This window comes from Falco biarmicus, chromosome 1 (assembly GCF_023638135.1).
Source record: "Falco biarmicus isolate bFalBia1 chromosome 1, bFalBia1.pri, whole genome shotgun sequence".
Lineage (NCBI taxonomy): Eukaryota > Metazoa > Chordata > Aves > Falconiformes > Falconidae > Falco > Falco biarmicus.
In genome coordinates, this window is record NC_079288.1 from 87,183,221 (window position 1) to 87,200,238 (window position 17,018).

At 41.5% G+C, this 17,018-nt stretch overlaps 1 protein-coding gene across 1 annotated transcript in view; it reads left to right on the forward strand.

The window, feature by feature from the left end:
- Positions 1-17,018, forward strand: part of ATRN (attractin) — a 156,771-nt gene that overhangs the window by 116,068 nt on the left and 23,685 nt on the right. The window contains exon 26 of the mRNA XM_056344292.1: positions 8,375-8,453. Within this exon, the coding sequence (XP_056200267.1) occupies positions 8,375-8,453 (79 nt within the window). The remainder of the gene's footprint in view (positions 1-8,374; positions 8,454-17,018) is intronic.

The following is a 17,018-nucleotide window of genomic DNA, read 5'->3' on the forward strand; positions in this document are numbered from 1 at the left end:
ATCTGTGTAAGCCACCACACCTATCTATAATACGTATTTCTTACCAGTGTACTTTTACATACACGAGGTGTAAAAATATTTGTGGCCTTCTAAACTCATACTGCTGCCCAGTGATCCTTCTCCCCCCCCCCCTTTTTTTTTTTTTACAAAAACCAAATGCATCTATATTTGTTCTGTGCTCCTGTGCTTTCTTGGCCAGTTCTGTAGAGGCTTACAAGAGGAGTATTAAGAACAGTTTGAATGAAATAAGGATGTGTAAGCACTGCAAGAACCAGCAGAACAGGAGTTGAAAGCACAGCTGTATTCTAGCTGGTGACACAGCTGGCTGTGAAGCAGTCAAGGATCACGCTGGTAACCTTGCAGCTAGGCAGGAGGACAGCTCTTGCACCAAAACTAGGAAGGTGGCAGCAAGGTCACAGCATGTCACTACTGCCATTCCTTTTCCTAGTGTAGCAGCCCTAAGAAACTCAAAATGAGGAGGTATTGACTAACAGACTTGCCTAGAGGGTCGGAAGTGTGAACAAAACTGAAAACATTGGGTCCTGCCAAAGAAGCTGGTGAGCCCTATGTGGTATAAAAGATCTATAAACCCCAGAAACCAGGCTTGCTGTCTCCAGGAATGAAGCCAGGAGATGTGGTGAGGACCTGCCAGCCAGAATCCCTTGTCCTTTTTGAGGAACGGAAGCAATGTTGGCCAGACCAGCTGGGCAATACATTTGGCATTCACGAGTGTGAGAGTGTGAATCAGTATAATCATTTTTTCTCTGAGATTTTGTTAAATCTAATCACCTTCAGCCTGGAGAAGGCTCTGGGGAGACCTTATTGTGGTCTTTAAATGCTTAAAGGGGGCTTATATGAAAGGTGGAGATAGACTACTCAGTAGGGCCTCTAGCGATAGGACAAGGGGTAACAGTTACAAACTAAAAGAGGGTAGCTTCGGACTAGATGTAAGGAAGAAATTTTAAAAAACTAGGGTGCTGAGACACTGGCACAGGCTGCCCAGAGAGGTGGGAGATGCCCCATCCCTGGAAACATTCAAGGCCAAGTTGGACAGGGCTTTTGAGCAACCTGATCTGGTTGCAGATGTCCCTGTTCATGGCAGGGGGTTGGATTAGATGACTTTTGCCAGTCCTTTCCAACCCAAACCATTCTATGATTCTGCAGTCTCATCCTGAGCTTTGTTACACTGATTTACCATATACCTCTGGTGTCTTCTACTGTGCTTCTGTTTTGTGTCCTCACATGCACCATTCATCCTATTTCTTGACTGGAGTATGTCTTGTCTTTCCTATCTACCTTTGAAACGTCCTTCTAGGGGGGTTCAGTGCTGACTCTTTCTGGTCCCACCGTGGTGTTACAATGTCTTAGAGAAATGGGTGTATTTCACAAATGGAACAAAAGTCGCCAGTTTTGTGTTTTCACGGTAGCACATCAAACCTCACGTGCCTCTACTAAGGTCTGAATATCAAATACTGTAATTTTAGTTTGGTACAAATAATTGGACCTGTTCCTCAGAAAAACTTTAGAGGCAGTGGTATTTGTCTCCGTGCAACAGTCAGGCAGATGGTTTAATGTGCCATGTATTATTTTTCTTGGCTGTAAGCATTCGCCCGGTGTTTTCAATAAGTGGGAATGGCTTGTTGCAATAATTCAAATCTGGAGTTGTGCTGCAGATTTTTTACTTTTTGTTTACTAAACAATTTATTATTGCAGCACAAGTGGCATCATTACTAAATATGTGCCTAAAATATAGTCGGAATCCTTTAATCCTTTCCCCTCCCCGCCCCCCCCCCCCCCCATACAGACACGCACACTGCCTCCAAGGAAGAGTTTGGCACTATCTTAGCATTGTTTCTAACAAGGTGAAGAAGCTTAACACCTCAGCATCCATGACTTCCTTCTTTCCATGTTGTCCTAATCACTCTTTACATTGTTGTCCACAGTAGTCACACGCGGACTAGAGCATTGAGGCCATTTGGTCTCTCCTCCATTAATTAGTCCTGTCATTATCTGTGCCTGTTATTCTTTTGGCTTCTCAAGTCTCTTATGGGAACATAGTGGTTTGGGCTGTGATGTAAGGACTTTGGGTTTTTAAACCTTTATAGCATGGGATTTAGTTTATAGCTTTGACACCTTAATTTAGGTTTCTGTGTGTGTTGTGTCAAAGCTCTTCTTCCAGCCAGTGCAGCTGGTAGGCACCAGAGCAGTTCAGTTGCCAGACGTAAGTGTCCACTTCAGGGTGAGCTGCATAGCTCCTCACAGACCGCTGACTGTAATTCATTTTGGTATTTCTCATGAGGTAAGTTGACAAGATGACCAGGGTAGTGCAGAGTATACAGAAGAGAACTAGGAATGGAAGGAATCTACAGGGCCAGCGCCATGCTTGGTCCCCAGTCCCACTCATAGCTACAGCCTGCTCAGGCATCCCTGCCTTTGGAGTAGCTTCTTCTCCTGCCTGAAAATAGTGTGAGGGAAACCCCCACAAAATACAGGTCAAAATAACACTGGTTTCATTCTAATTTCATCATGTGTCCCATGATTTTTGGTGTGTTTATTTAAAGCTCCGTATTCTAGACCTGCAAGATGACTTTTTGCCTTTATGTAATGTTATGCCCTTTGTGATAGCATAGGAGGACTTGCAAATCTGAACCCTGGAAAGCAAAACAAAAGCAAGTTAAAAAAAAAACACAGAACAAGCAAAAAAACCCAGACAGACTCATAACTGCTTTCCCAAAAGACCTCAAACCTCTAGTTAGGCTGATTTTCTGTTGATGGAAGCTGCCGCCGTTTTACAGGGTGTCAGGTTGGTTGTGCTAGTCAATAAGTAGAATTTTTTAACAGACATGAAAGAAAAATAATATCCTCTGCTGCAAAGAAGGTGGGTTGTGGCTTGTTAAACCTTGGTGCCATCTTCAGCAGAAAGATAAGGTCATTAATCTGTAGATTGGATCTGTTAGTTTGCTGTTGGCTGTAGATAGCTCTTTGGCAAAGGCCAACTGTGCAAACCATTTGCACTCCTTCTGCATTATGTACTTGTTCCAATTATTTCGAGGTTTAATGCATCGAGTATGTAAAATGTGTCCTGTAACTCTCCGGCATATTAAAATTTACTTTTAAATAGCACTTAAATAGCTTCCAATTCATCAAAATAATTTGGGGTGTGTTTTAGTAATCATTGCGGTGCTCCTTGAAATTATTAAGTGACCTATATATGTTAAAGCATATTAGTATTGAAGCTGCTGTATATTTTGGCATTTAAAACTGCCAGTTTTTTACTAGCAGTTCTGATGTTGATAAATATTGTAGGAGAGTTTAATAATTGAGCCCTAATATGCCAGATGGATTTTCTTCTCTCCTTGTGAGAATGCATCATATCAAAGTGCTGATGAAGTTTTCCAGCCATTTAAAAATGAAAGCATACTTGTTTGAAGAGCTTTAAGGATACCTGGAGTGGAGACAATGCCATCTCTGCTATGAAAAGGAGCTTAGAGTGCAGGATAAAACCAGAAAGGGTGTTTTAAGTTCAGATTTTTGTGTCAGTGGGAATACCCCATGGTATAAGGAGCGCTGAAGGCTTATCAACTAACAATTAATGCGGTTGTTGAGGACAACTGAGGGGAAGTTACTGATAACCATGTGGGTTATTTATTGTACATAAGTGATCTATTTATCAAATAGAATATTGTCCATAAAATGTAAATGTAACTTGTCCCTGTATTGCAGTATTAATACATAAACTTTTATAACTTGTATAGGCCAAGCATAGAATCACAGAATGGTTTGGCTTGGAAGGGACCTTGAAGGCCATCTGGTTCCAACTCCCTGCCATGGACAGGGACACTTTTCACTAGCCCAGGTTGCTCCAAGCCCTGTCCAACCTGACTGTATTTGGTAGAACCTGACCCAAATGATGAGTCATGTTCAAATTTCCTTGGGTTGAAAAATTCTGCAGGAGTGTTAGATGTCTCTAGATGTCTTTCTCCTTCTAATCTGAGTTTTTCTGGTTGCGTCTTTTTTTGATTGGAAAAATTGAACTTCTCTCAAACTGGACTCATCCGTGGCCTTAGGAAAATAGAAATCCAACAGCTGATAGTTCAGGTGCAGCTGGATGTGCTGCTTCACCTGTGTGTGACATTTGCAGGACTGCATACGGGCTGTGCTGGGACATATACAAGCCCAAGAACATTTCCATCCCCTTTCCCTTCTTTGCAGAGAGATGGGTGAGGAGAAATGATGCAGAAGTGTTGTTTGAGATGGGGAGAGGCATAGAGGGAAGACTTGAATGAACAGTGGATTTCGGGGATGAAGGAGGCTCTGGGTAGGCTATTACTTTTGGAGGAGAAAGAAGCAGAAGGAAGAGGGTAAAGCAAATTCTGCAGCGAAGGTTTATTTGTAAAGCCATTTGGAAATGGGTGGATGCTTATAGCTGGCAGAGGGATCACTGAAGCTGTTCAGGAAAAAGCAGGGCAGAGCATGCTGTTGGACCAGGACTCTGCCAGCTCTAGGCTTTCACTCCAAATCATTTCCCAACACGGCTCTCGTTCCATGCAGGTGTTTCTTTCCACTGGTTCCGTATTTACACAGTTGCTTTCCAAAAGAAGCTACGGGGGAAAGAAAAGCTTCTTTAAAGCCGCTGATGTGAGGACAGGTCTTTTTAACTTATTTCAGGATGGTTTAGGCTGAGTAAACCCAGCAGATAGATCTTGACTTCACTCTACCCTTGGGGCGCTTCCAGCCAGTGATGGACGGCAGCCCAGCAAGCAGGCACTACCTTTTATTCCTCCCCTAGTGCTGCCAAGGGGAGGTAGTGCAAGGGGGGAAATATATTTTCTTAGTGATTTTATAGCTTTTGTGGGTATTTGCTGCCTCCTTGTGACAGCATATAGATGTATGGTGCTGTTCCTCTGAAATACGGGGTACTGTGGTGAGTGTTTTAGAAAGGGGTTTTATTAGCCCTTAATTGTTAATTCCTCTCTCTGTTTTCTTCAGAAAGTCTTCGCTGTGGTGCCAGAAGTGAGGCAGGAAAGAGAAACCCATGAAAGACTGGCACGTACAGTGGGGACATACAAAGGGGATTTAATGTAAGGATAAAGGCCATCCTCTTAGTTCTCCACTCTAGCTTTCTTCTCCAAGGGAGTAAGTGAACGTGTAGGGAGACGCTGTGTTCGAATCAACCAAAAATATGTCCATCCCTGATGTTTACAACTTGCTGAGGTCACGTTTTCCCCAAAACAGAGCCATCTTCGTAGGAGTTCAGCATGTTTTGACGTGTATCTTCAGTTTGGCATGTATGTTTCTGGTGCTGTCTGATAGATAAAAGTGAATGGACCATGTATGTCTTGTAAGGGTCACCTACAGAAAGGTGGAGATCTCTTTGACTTTGCTGGCTGTGCGTGGCACAACACAGGTTCATCTGTATGCTTGACCTCCTGAGAACCTCCTGCTGAAGATAAATCTCTCTGAAATGGGTCTTTTTAGCGCAGAGGTACTGGAGATTGATGAAGCATCTGGCCTTCTTCCTCTGCCCTTTGGTCTTCCATCTCCTTTCCCCAATATCTCCAAATAAAGCGATATCAAGGAGGTGGACTTGGATAAGCCATGGCAGTAGCTGTTGCCCATAAGCTGCATCTAAAATGCTTTATCCTGAGGTGAAACATCTTGTTGGAGTCACAACATGAACATGATTGCCTGGCAGGCGTTGTGCTTTAACAGCCTGTCCTGAGGACTCCTGCAGACAATTTGAATGTTGTTGTTTTCATGGTTAAATTAAATGGTTAAATTAGATGTGGAGCCAGGAACACTTTTCCCTGCTGCCTTGAAGATTTTTGTTGTATTTCCACCCTCCATTTGTATAACAATGTTAAAATGTTACCAAACACAAAGCAGACCAAAGATTTTTAGCTCCTGGTCTGTGCTGGCTTTGCATGGATACATTTTGGATTTTTCCTCTTCAGGGAGCACTGTCCTCCTTGGGCCTCAGAGGTAAGGCAAATGTTGTACCTTAGCGAGACTTGAAGTTTCTTTGAGGAAAGCGGAGCTTAAAAGAAGAAAAAAGCTTACCAAAGATGTTGAGTAAGTGTGGTGGCTTTCACGCTGTGGGGAGCTAACAGGAGTCCCAAGACAAATGCGAGCATTCAGAAATTTTGCTGGTCCATCATTCACTGATGCTTGTTCAAGTGTGACATAAGTGAAAATCCATCTAGTCCCAACATGACCTTGTCCAGGAGAGAAATACTGTTTCCAGGTGGTATGGATAGTCTGCTGTCGTGCTTAATACAGCAGCAGGGAGCTTCAGGAAAGAAAGGGAAAGCTGAAGGCATGAAATTCTCAATCATCAATAGTGCATGTTAGATTCTTTACCAAAATAGCAAACAATTTAATGCATATGCTTTACTAGTTAATGGGGGCACATTGTTTTTTACTGCACAACTCAGTAGTAATCCAGTATCTCTCAAAAAGGAAATAAAATAGCCATTAAAAATGCTCGTCTAAACTATTTGTGTTTGCAGAAAAATGGCTAGGCTTTTACAGTGAAATCATGTTAGATTTTAATATTTAGAGGAAATGTGGGGGAAGCGATTTGGAATACATACCTTTTAAAATGAAAAAAAGGCCTAACAAATCTCTCCATGATCCTGCTTAAATTTATAAAGAAACAGGCACTGTAGGAGTCTTTCAAAGCCATGCAGATGTTTTAATGCTGAAGTCACACAAGCACCGATTTTTAATACCATATACTATGTGACAGTAAAACACATTCCTGTGCATATCTAAGCCTGAAAAATATAATCACGTTACCTACTGGCTGCCCCTTGCATGTTTGGTGCTTGATCAGATGCACTTTTCATAATACATAGGCTGTGGATAGTGAGATGTAATCAGGAACAGGCTCTTCTCCTTTTGCCTCTTGGGGAACAGTTCCTGCTGTCTGTCCTTTTTTTAATGATAAATACTTCCAAGTCTTTGCACTACTCTCTGCGAAAGAATTTGCCATTGTAGAGTGGGACTCCCAGTTGCTGAAGGACAAAATATTCAGTCCTTGCAGCTCATATAAGGCAAATGAGCAGGAACAGCAAGGAACTGGTTGGGATGAGGTGCCATCAATCATCATAAGCTGTGGGTCTTTCATCAGCCGTGCAGCTGTGGCTTCATGTCCAAGTAGAAGTCATCATCATCATCACTGGGGTCATGGACGTTTGTGTGAGGAGGGTGGGAAAGCACAGTGGAAACTGCAGCGTTGTTTGGAAAGTAGGAACTTTGGGGATTTGTGAAAAGGATTGATTTTTGGAAGCAGTGCTGAATTTGTTTTTGAGAGCAGGGAGTATTGAGCAGTTGTGGTCTTTCTCCCACCACAGTCTTTCCTGTGTGGCTGTGGGTCCATTGGGAGCCCTGGCACGGCAAGAACTGAGCCATGTCCAGAGGCCAGGAGGGGGGCACGCCAGTTCCCTTCCCCCTTCAACAGAAATCCCTGTCCATGCCTGTGGAGCACAGTGGTCAGCGTAAATAGTGCACTTCAGGAAATAAGTAATCTATTCTGGTTAATTTTCCTTTAAGCACTCTCTTTAAATACATGCTTGACCATGGGGAAGGCAGTTTGGAGACATTTTCTCTTGCCTGTCAGTGCGGTACTTGAGAAGAGAGGGTTTCACTGGAGTTCAGGTATATAAAAGGAAAAACAGTAATCTTAGAAAGCTTGTGTACCTTGAAGTTGCTCATTAAGTATTCAGTGTGGTAAGATCGTAACTGTCAATAAAGTTGACTTGTATTATTCTTATTATAACTGCTTTTTGTTAAATCTGCTTCTTTGCATTTGCCTAGAAGTTGATAAATCTGTTCATCCTTTTCTCTATTTAGATGTAAGAAAAGCAATATAGATTTGGGGAAATCCAGAAGTGCCTGTAGTTCTACAACAGCCAGTTAAAAAGAATCCAACTCCTGTACACTTTATCTTATTTTTGTAAATTGGGAAAGAAAAAATAATTTGTTCTCTCTGCTTTTTTTCAAGGCTTTTCTGTTTTGGGTTGTCCTCTCACTTTAAATATCACCAAAGATAGTCAATACTGACTTTTTCCAATTTAATTAAATCCTTTGGCCTTCCTGTTGTGATTTTCTGGTGAAAATCGATGGGTGTTGTGTAAGGAGGTCAAATAGGTAACTTTGGAACAACAGTTTTCTCTGAAAATAGATGTACATCGTTCTGGTGTCATGAGCACTGAACTGTGCAAAACACTTTGCACTGATGTGTTGTCTTTCATCAAAGTACCTCTAAGTATTATATGATCTTTTAGTCTAGATTTTTTGAGTTGCTAGAGTTTTTCAACTGCTGTTATGTTATGAACAAGGACAATAAGACTTTTTTTTTTCCCCTTTACAGTTGTTTCCTGTCTTTGCTCCTGGTGGCAGCTGTGGTTTGGAAGATCAAACAAAGTTGCTGGGCATCACGACGAAGAGAGGTTGAACTGACAAAATTGAATACTATCTCTTAAATGACTTTTTTATAGTTGTTCTCTCTTGTATTTATTCAGATATGCATAGCATTAACCTTCAGTTAAGGATAAGCTCCACTAATCTAGAAATGCTTCTGTTTAGGGATTTATAATAGTGTACTTTCGATTACAGTTTCAGTGACAAATGGTGCTATTTTAGTATCCTGATGCTGCAGTTTCTGTGCAGCACAAAAAACCAGGGGTGAATGTCCTGAGTTCCCAGAACTCATGTTCTAGACAGCATAAATATAAAACCACTGCAAATTAGAAGATTCTTTACATCTGTTTCAAAAGACGAAGTTTCTGCGCTGAGCCTCTGAACCACATTAGCTGCTGCCTTAATCTGTTAAAAAAGCAGCTGTTAAAAAAAAAGGCTAATCCCCATTTTCAAATTTAAAGCTTATCTAAATGTTTTGGGGTGAGTGGGTGCTTTTTTCCCTGGAACATAGTAGCCTAAGAGAAAGGTGAGAGAAGCCACCTACGATTTGGAAAGCAATAGTATACTTCTTAAAAAGGCAACTTCTAGTGCCTGAGCTTTCTCCTCTTCACCTACCCACGGACCATATCAGCTTCCCAACATTTTCTTGTGTGCAGCACCTTTACACCCCTCAAAATATGGTTTCTCCTTGTTTACCCGTGATGCATTTGGTGATTATGGGGTTTCTTTTCCACCACCCTTTTTTCCTGCTCCTCAATTGAAGCCAATTTCATGTTACACCCAAAGCACTCAGGGTGACTGAGGTAGGATGGCCTATATGTTGTCGCTCAGTAGTGTCCACGTTTCTCGGTTTTAAGCACAAATGCAGAATGTATAGTAGAGCTGTGTTTGTAGAGAAGCAAGTCCTGTGTGCCACAAGCATGACTGCACGTTTCTGGGGTTTTCTTGCTGTGATTAGTGCTAAAACCATGGAAGGACGAGCCATGTATAACGTACAAATATAGCAGAGGCTATAGCTGGGCTGCGCCTGGGACTACTTTTAGGAGCTTTGCCTTGTGCAATCTGTTTACTTGCATACAAAATGAGAGAAGCCAGACTTTATTCAAGTGAGTCCATGTGCACATTCTAGATGTAAGTGTCTATACATTGTCACTCGAGACCAGGTATCTTTTTTTAAGGAGCAAGGTGTGTTTCTCCCCTGCTTTGGGATTTTAGGGTGAAATCTGCCCATTCCCACAGATTTTTCTCCCAGCTGTCCTGTCAGGATGGAGCTCTTCGCAGCTGCAGGCACCTAGCCATGTAACTGTTCTGTTCAAGGGTGTTTTATTCGTACGTAGTAGTTGATCAAGAGTATTCTGGGGATTAATTTTTACAGTGCTTAAATTCTGTGCAAGTGCCCGTTTCTTGCATATCTTCAAAAATCTGTATCTGGTTGTACTTCCCAGTGCAGTAGTGTGGGAATAATATAAATTTATTCAATTGGAGGATCTCCTTTCTTATAATGAAGCAGGACTGTGTCTGATAACTCTTCTTCTTTCTGCTTCAGATGTTTTTGCTTATACTAGTGAACTCAAATGCATAGTATAATCAGTGGTTTTCAAACAGATAACCCTTAATCTTTGAAATAATTTAAGTCTTTGAGGTTTTCTATATTCTCTGAAGGTAGATAAATTTTTACTAGGGTGGCTGATTTTTCCCATCTCACTTTCTTGGCAGGAAGGTAAGCTGGAGTCAGCATAACATTCCCAGGAGCCATCCTGGGGTTAAATGTTATCTAGGAACGTATAAGGAATACAGACTGAAAAGTAAATACTGTGGTTTGGAGCCCAGTTAAAATATTTTAGCAGTAGCCTAAAAGAAAAATGTCTCTATAAATTAAGTTAGTTTCAGTCTACTGCATGTTTTAAGGAAAAAAGCTGGAGTGCTAGCAACATATTGGCATGTTTTAGTCTAAATCCAATTTACATGTGTGGCTATTTGACAGGCAGTTCATCAGTGTGTTCTGTTCCTGGCAGATTCCTGTCTTTCACTGTTACTTGTCTTGCTCCTTCTTTTCATCTAGTGACTCTTATCTTGTAGTTCATAGATCTCTGCTATTGCATTCATCTTTCACTAAAAATACTTGTGAATCCTGAGGCAACTGTTTGAAATGTTTGCCATGCCGTTATTAGATATAATAATCAAGATTGTATCCAGAAACAAAAGTCCACCCAGAAACACTTTGACCTTTTGGTGTTATCTAAGATGATTTTACTGCTTGCAGGGGTTTACTTACATGGACTCCCAGTAAATCCTGGCAAGGCTCTCTTTAAACATTAATGCTTAAAATAATGATTAGTAGCAGTTTGCTACACTGCAAATTTTAAGTGTACAGAAGTTCCCCCTCTGTTCTGGGGATGTTTCTGAAGCATGTGATTTTTAGATTTGCCATTCTTCTTTCCTTTGGAGGTGGCTGTTCTCTTTGGTTTTCCTCAGTACCCTTACAGGAGTCTTGGGTCACAAAGTTTGCAGGTTGGATTGGGAAAAACAGATTTTGTTTTACCACTCCCCCCCCCCCCCCCCCCCCTATAAACTACTGACACACTGATGGAGATCACCTCCTCCACCTCTTCCCACCATCTTGCAAATCAGAGGCTGTGTGAAAGGAAATCCGATTAAGCAGCAGTTGCAAGACACCCAATTCAGACAGCATATTGTAAACTTTAATATATGCTGCAGCCCTGGAGGAAGATATTTCTCTGGTTTGGGCTATATTTTTAGAAGTAGTCAAGTTACAGTCACCTGTCTCCCATGGGTTGTGCTGTAGTAATTCTGTGCTTATTCTCTAATCTGAACCCAAAAGTAAGTAAAATATAATGTAGTCTGCAGGTAATTTCCCAGCTATCAATCACTCCTGCTTCCAATATGGGCGTTGCAAGTGCCTAACTTCTTGTCGCAGTGCAGAGTGAAAAGTAGATAGCTGAAGCTTAATCTGAAGTATGCATAGGACAGAAAAGGGACTGTGTTGGAAGGTCTAGTAGTCAAAATTATTCAGACGGTATTACTTGGAAAATGTGCTGGGAGAAGTTGTACAGCTGTGCTTGGTGTACCAGGTTAGTGGAACAGATTTGGCTGAAACTAAGTTTGCATTGCTCCTTACTGAGAAAGCAGCGTACTACAAATCCAGAATCCACATCGGGATCTTGTAAAATATGTAGGATTCTCTGGACATTGGGTTTTTTTTCATTTCTGTAGCTAATTCTCTTTGACCAGCTGCTTGCACGTGTCAGTGCTGATGTTCCTCAGTCTTCTGGCTGAAGGGTCTTTTGGGTATGCAAAGATGGCGCAGCAAATGTATAGTTGTAGGCGAATGAGTTTGGAGGATAGAGCAAAGGTTCAGGCCTTGCAGAGTGTAAAACTTGACCTGAAGTAAAAATGGGAACAATTTGTGTTATATTAGGTGTGGAAGAGATGGGATTGTAAATTGTGTGTTTATTCCCTCTCCAGTGAGCACCAAGTTTAAGTATCTTCAGATGTCTTGAAGAGGGAAAATGGAAGTAAAAAGGCAGCTTTTATTAGGAGGCTTAGGATGAGGTGAATGACATCAAGAAACAGGATTAGGAAAACTTTCTGTCTTGCCTCTAGAAAATGACACATTACATGCATCAAGGTGGTAATAGAGAATAATGCACAAAATATGAGTGGTGTTAGAAATTTAATATGCTCATTTGCTGTTGTGAATTTTCTGTCCTGTTATTTTATTTTAGCGTCCAAATCCTGTTCCCTTCACCCTCAGTCTGCTTTGTCTCCTCCACTTTGAGCAAGAAATAGCTCTTCTTAACATTTCCAGCAAATGTAGCATGCATGGTGATTTGGCCAACCCAATGTAACTGTCTGCACGAGGGTCAGCTGGGTTGTTGTCCATGCCCCGTTGGGATGTGTTGGGAGCGTCAATGCCAAGCATGTACAGACATAACTATAAATTTGGGTGTCTAGAGCTGAACTGCACCCTTAACATACATAAAATTGTCTACATTTTGCCTCCTTTCTTGCCAAGACTATCCAGGACTGAACATTTTTACTTTGTGCACTGCCCAAGTTGTTCAGGATGGGTTTTGTGTATTGATTTACTGCAGGGATTATCCTCCTTCTTCTTGACCTCATTGCTGAAACCTTTGTCCCTCTCAAGTGTATTCAAAATGTAGCAGCACTTCTTTTTTCGCTGACATCCTCCGCTGTAACATCCATGAACACTGAATGCCATTTAAGCAGGTGGATTTCTGTGTTCATTTTTACAGTGAAGACTTTCCAAGGGATGTGTGCTTTGTATTATTTATTGCCCTGCCTTCATTTTCTTCCCCCTTCCTGCTGTCACCTGTTATTATTTCATTCTTCTCATATCTTCTCTCTTAGACTGTGATTTAGGGTATCCTTTGTCAAAGAAAAGGATTCAAGATTGGAATATTTTCAAACAGTAACTGTAAATCAGGATCTTCATTGCTGTCTAGAGTCCCCAGTGGTGTTTTGGAAGGATATGGTATCAGCCTTATGCTGGAACGTTAAAAGGTCAAGTTACAAAAGTCCCTAGATCTGGGCAGTCCCAGATGCTTTGGAGGGCTTGTAAGAAATGAGATGCACTGGTGCTGAAATGTGTTGCTGTATTCTCCAAGCTCCCAGCAGTCATTTGGCATGTAGACCTTCTTGTTCGGTAGTACTGACAGCGCTGTTCAGTGTCTGTCAGCAGAGAAGAGAATATTAACTTGTTGTTGGTATAGTTTGTAGACGAAACACGAATTGGAGGAGTGAAAAATCATGGCAAGCAGATAACTTCTAAGGAGATCTATATTACATGGTTAGCATACTCAGCTGTCTCATTACAGTGTGAAACGTAAACCTGTTTGTATTATTTTAAACAGTTAAAGTGGGTTTACTTATCAGAATACCTATTCCCTGGACAATACCCCAGAATGATGGTGGCTGTGGTGATGTAATAACTGTATGTTAATTCCCAGTTCCTGCATTTATAAGTAGAGTAATAAAGTATAAAATGTAAGTAGAGCATAGTGTTAGTATTAATCTGTAACCAGTTGTTGGAGTACTGGGTCCACTCTGATCTCAGCAGTGTCTTGGGTGTTGCAGATGGTACAGAACAACACTGCAAGATTAATTTGTTATCTGGAAGATAAGCAAGAGAGTACAGCATCACAAATTACTCATTTTATCCAAGGAAGAACATATTGAAATTTGATGATGTGAGTCAGTGTCTGTGAAAAGGAATCATAGAAGATTCATGACGGGATGAAGGTCTGCTAAATGATCAGCCAAAGGCATAACACCCAGTGTCTGCAACTGGGGGTAAAAAAGTCAAAAGCAGTTTTGTTTTTCTCCTCCCTTTAATGGTGAGAGTAGCAATGCCAACAACTGTTGTTTTTTTTTTTTTTAGAAACAAGTCTCTCAGAATATGACTGCTTTTGGAGGGATCTTTTCTAGGTCAATCACATGGTGTGATTTGGTGCCTTATACAGTGCAGGAGGTCAGATCAAATAATCATAACTTCTTGCTATTCCTAAATTTAAAATCTGTGAATGGGAACCAACTCATAGAGCCTGTAGGCTTTTTCCAAAATACAAACATCGTGTGCTCTCTGTGGTGATTTATGTGGCTTTGGTCACCAAGAGAAGGAAATTGTAGCAGAAATAAGAGATGCCCCAAAGAGGAATAACATCCCAAAATATTAACGTTGACAAGAGATTCAAGCTTAGGGGAAAACTGATGGTCCGTTTTTGTTTGAACACACTACTGTCACTTCTGTGCCTAATTGAGCTCATCTCTGGTTGAACTTGCAGATGGCCAGTTACAGCTGACTGTTTGTGGCTTTAATATGTCCATGTAGGACACCGTCATATCAGGTTGGCAATTGCATACACAGAGTGGCATCCAGCTGAGCTCTTCTCACATAGTCTTTAGTGGTGTTGCTGCTAGAGAATTAAGTTGGCTTTAGTATATCCCAAAAAAGAACTGTTGGCCAGTGTTTGTGATGATGAAGCTCGACTATCAAGTCTAGCACTAGGGGAGTTCAGCCTCGTTTAAAAAAATCCCACAACAGTGTTTGTGTTGAAGCTGTTGCCTTTTCAGACTCTTAGATCTCTCTCTGATGATAGAAGGCAGTGGTACAGGTATCTAATTTAGCAATTTGGAAAAATCAGGGAGAGAAGCAGTGTTATGTAATTATGCTAGAAGAGCTGTAGTCAATCAAAGGTGCGCTCTGCTGTTGTGTAATTATCTGGTATTGTGTGTGGTTTAGTCTGCATGGACTATATACTTCTGGTCCTTTAAAAAGAAGTGATATCTTACTCTTCTTATTAAAGGTCAGGTTTTCTGTGCCCTCCTACTGGGCATAATTATGATGAATAACTTACTTATCTTAATCAGCCCTGAATTAAATATCTTCTGTCATTTCAGCATGAGGCAACTTCCCAGCAGCTTTGCTTTCTGGTTTGTTATAGTTCTCAAGTGTGGAAATGCCTGTTGAGAAGCATTTGAACATTAATTCTCTCCTCCTCTCTCTTTCAACATAGCCTGCAAAGTCAGTTACAAAACTAATTAGCTAACATTAATATGTGCACTGCTCTAGGGGCTTAAAAACTTAATTTTCAGTGATGATGGAAGCGTCAGAGAAAATTGTTTGTTTGTTGACTTACATGGTAGTTAATGTAATTGTCGCTAAATGCTTTAAATCACTTATTTCTGAGACAATGTGGCTTATCTTTATGCAATATTTGTATCTTGTATGTTTATTTCTTTGCTGATGCCCCATTTTATTTTGTAGGTCTTACTGTCTTCCCCTCCTTTCTCCCGAGGTCACCAAGTGACTATAATGTAAAGCAAAGGTTCCCACAGCAGGATATGTGTGTTACCTCAAAGTAATGCACAGCGATGCCTCAGTTCAGTGCTGGCCATGTAAACACACAGCTCCATCTGGCTGCCACTGCCACAGGGAAGGACACCTTTTCCAAAGGCCCTTGGGTGATGTCCCCTTCCCACACTGGCTGTCAGCAGCCTTTGAGCTGTGCCTTGGGCAGATCTTCTGGGACAGGCTCTCCGGACAAGGTTTTCTTAGTTATGCCTGGAAAACAGGTAGTTGATAATTTCTGTGAATACACAAATACGTATTAGTGCACGCATGGGATGAGCTGCCTTCTGAATTCAAATGAAACCCTTGGAGCAACCCAGGATGTGCAGGAATAAGCTCAAAATGCCTGTCTACAAGTGCAACCGCTCTACCCAGTATGTTTTGGAAGGGTAGGAGTGCTCTCCATCCTCTGACCTCAGCAAAGTCGCTGTGACTCCAGTTAGCAAGTGGCCAGATCAGAACTAATAAGCTTTGCTGGGTGAATTTTGTTACCCTTTGCTTTGTGTATGCAGTGAGACCTTTAGGTATTTGATTAAATTGTGTGTTTTATGCACCTTGGAGGGAACTTGTAAAAGGACTGACACACATTAATAACTTCGCAGAACTGGTTAGGAGGAAGGAGATATCTTTGTTCTGATTCTGTACACCCTCTGTAGCCTTGGGGTGGGGTAGGGGTGGGGCTGTCCAAGGTTGCTGAATCTGTGTTGGAGAATCTTTAGTGCTCTGTGTGGTAGGAGCTGCATGCTTGATACAGGAAAATCCCAAATACTCTCTTCTGTCCCCCAATATTATTTTTTTTTCAGAATGTCTTAAATTGATTTGTACTCTGGTTGTTGTTTCCTTATCTTCTTTATCCTTCTTCTCTTTCCATGACACTGGAGCTATTGCTACTTTCTTTAGGCTTGCTGCTGTTTGTGAGATCCCTGGGTTTGGCCCATTGGACCAGTTTATCTTTGCAATACAGGTAGGGTAGTGGTTCAGAAACACACAGCTGATTTCACAGTCTCCTGGGTTTTCAAGTTGGTTGTGGACAGCGTGGAGAACACAGGTAGTGATTTTTCTTGCTCATAAGAGAGTGAACCTTGATTTTTCTGTGGTGGTACAGAAATAAGACAGTAGAGAACCAGGTCAATCAGGGGGTTGATCGTAGCTTTAGCTTTGGAGCACCAACTCAAATCCATTTCAGCCTCAAAGGTTGCAATAGGAATCCTCGAGGGATGGCCTTTAAGCCTACTTGTCTCATCAAAGGAAAGGAATGTGTTCTTCTAAATCCAAAATGTTGTCTCCCAAGTAGCTACTCCCCAGAGGTATACTTCTAAAAACAACAAGCTATGGGTCCAGAAAGACCTGAATTTCAGAAGTACCTTGAAGGATTAGATCTACAGATTTCCAGGGGAAAAAACCCCTGTTGATAAGACTATTGCTCTTTTCTGGCTTCCCTTATTAAAGTTTACTTCCTTTTGACCGTAGGCTGGTGTAATGGTACCAGAGGTTCGTGCTGATACCCTGCCTGAACATGTCCTGTCTGCTGGAAGTAACTTGGATGCCTTTCCTGGGGGGTCCTACTTGCTTTGCTTTTAGTCTGCCTTAAAGTGGAAGCTCATCCGTGCCCATTATTCACTTAGCACACCCATGGTTTTCTCCTCCTTGGGTTCCTACTTTTTTCCTTCTCACCACTGTTGAAAATTAAGTGGAAATACTC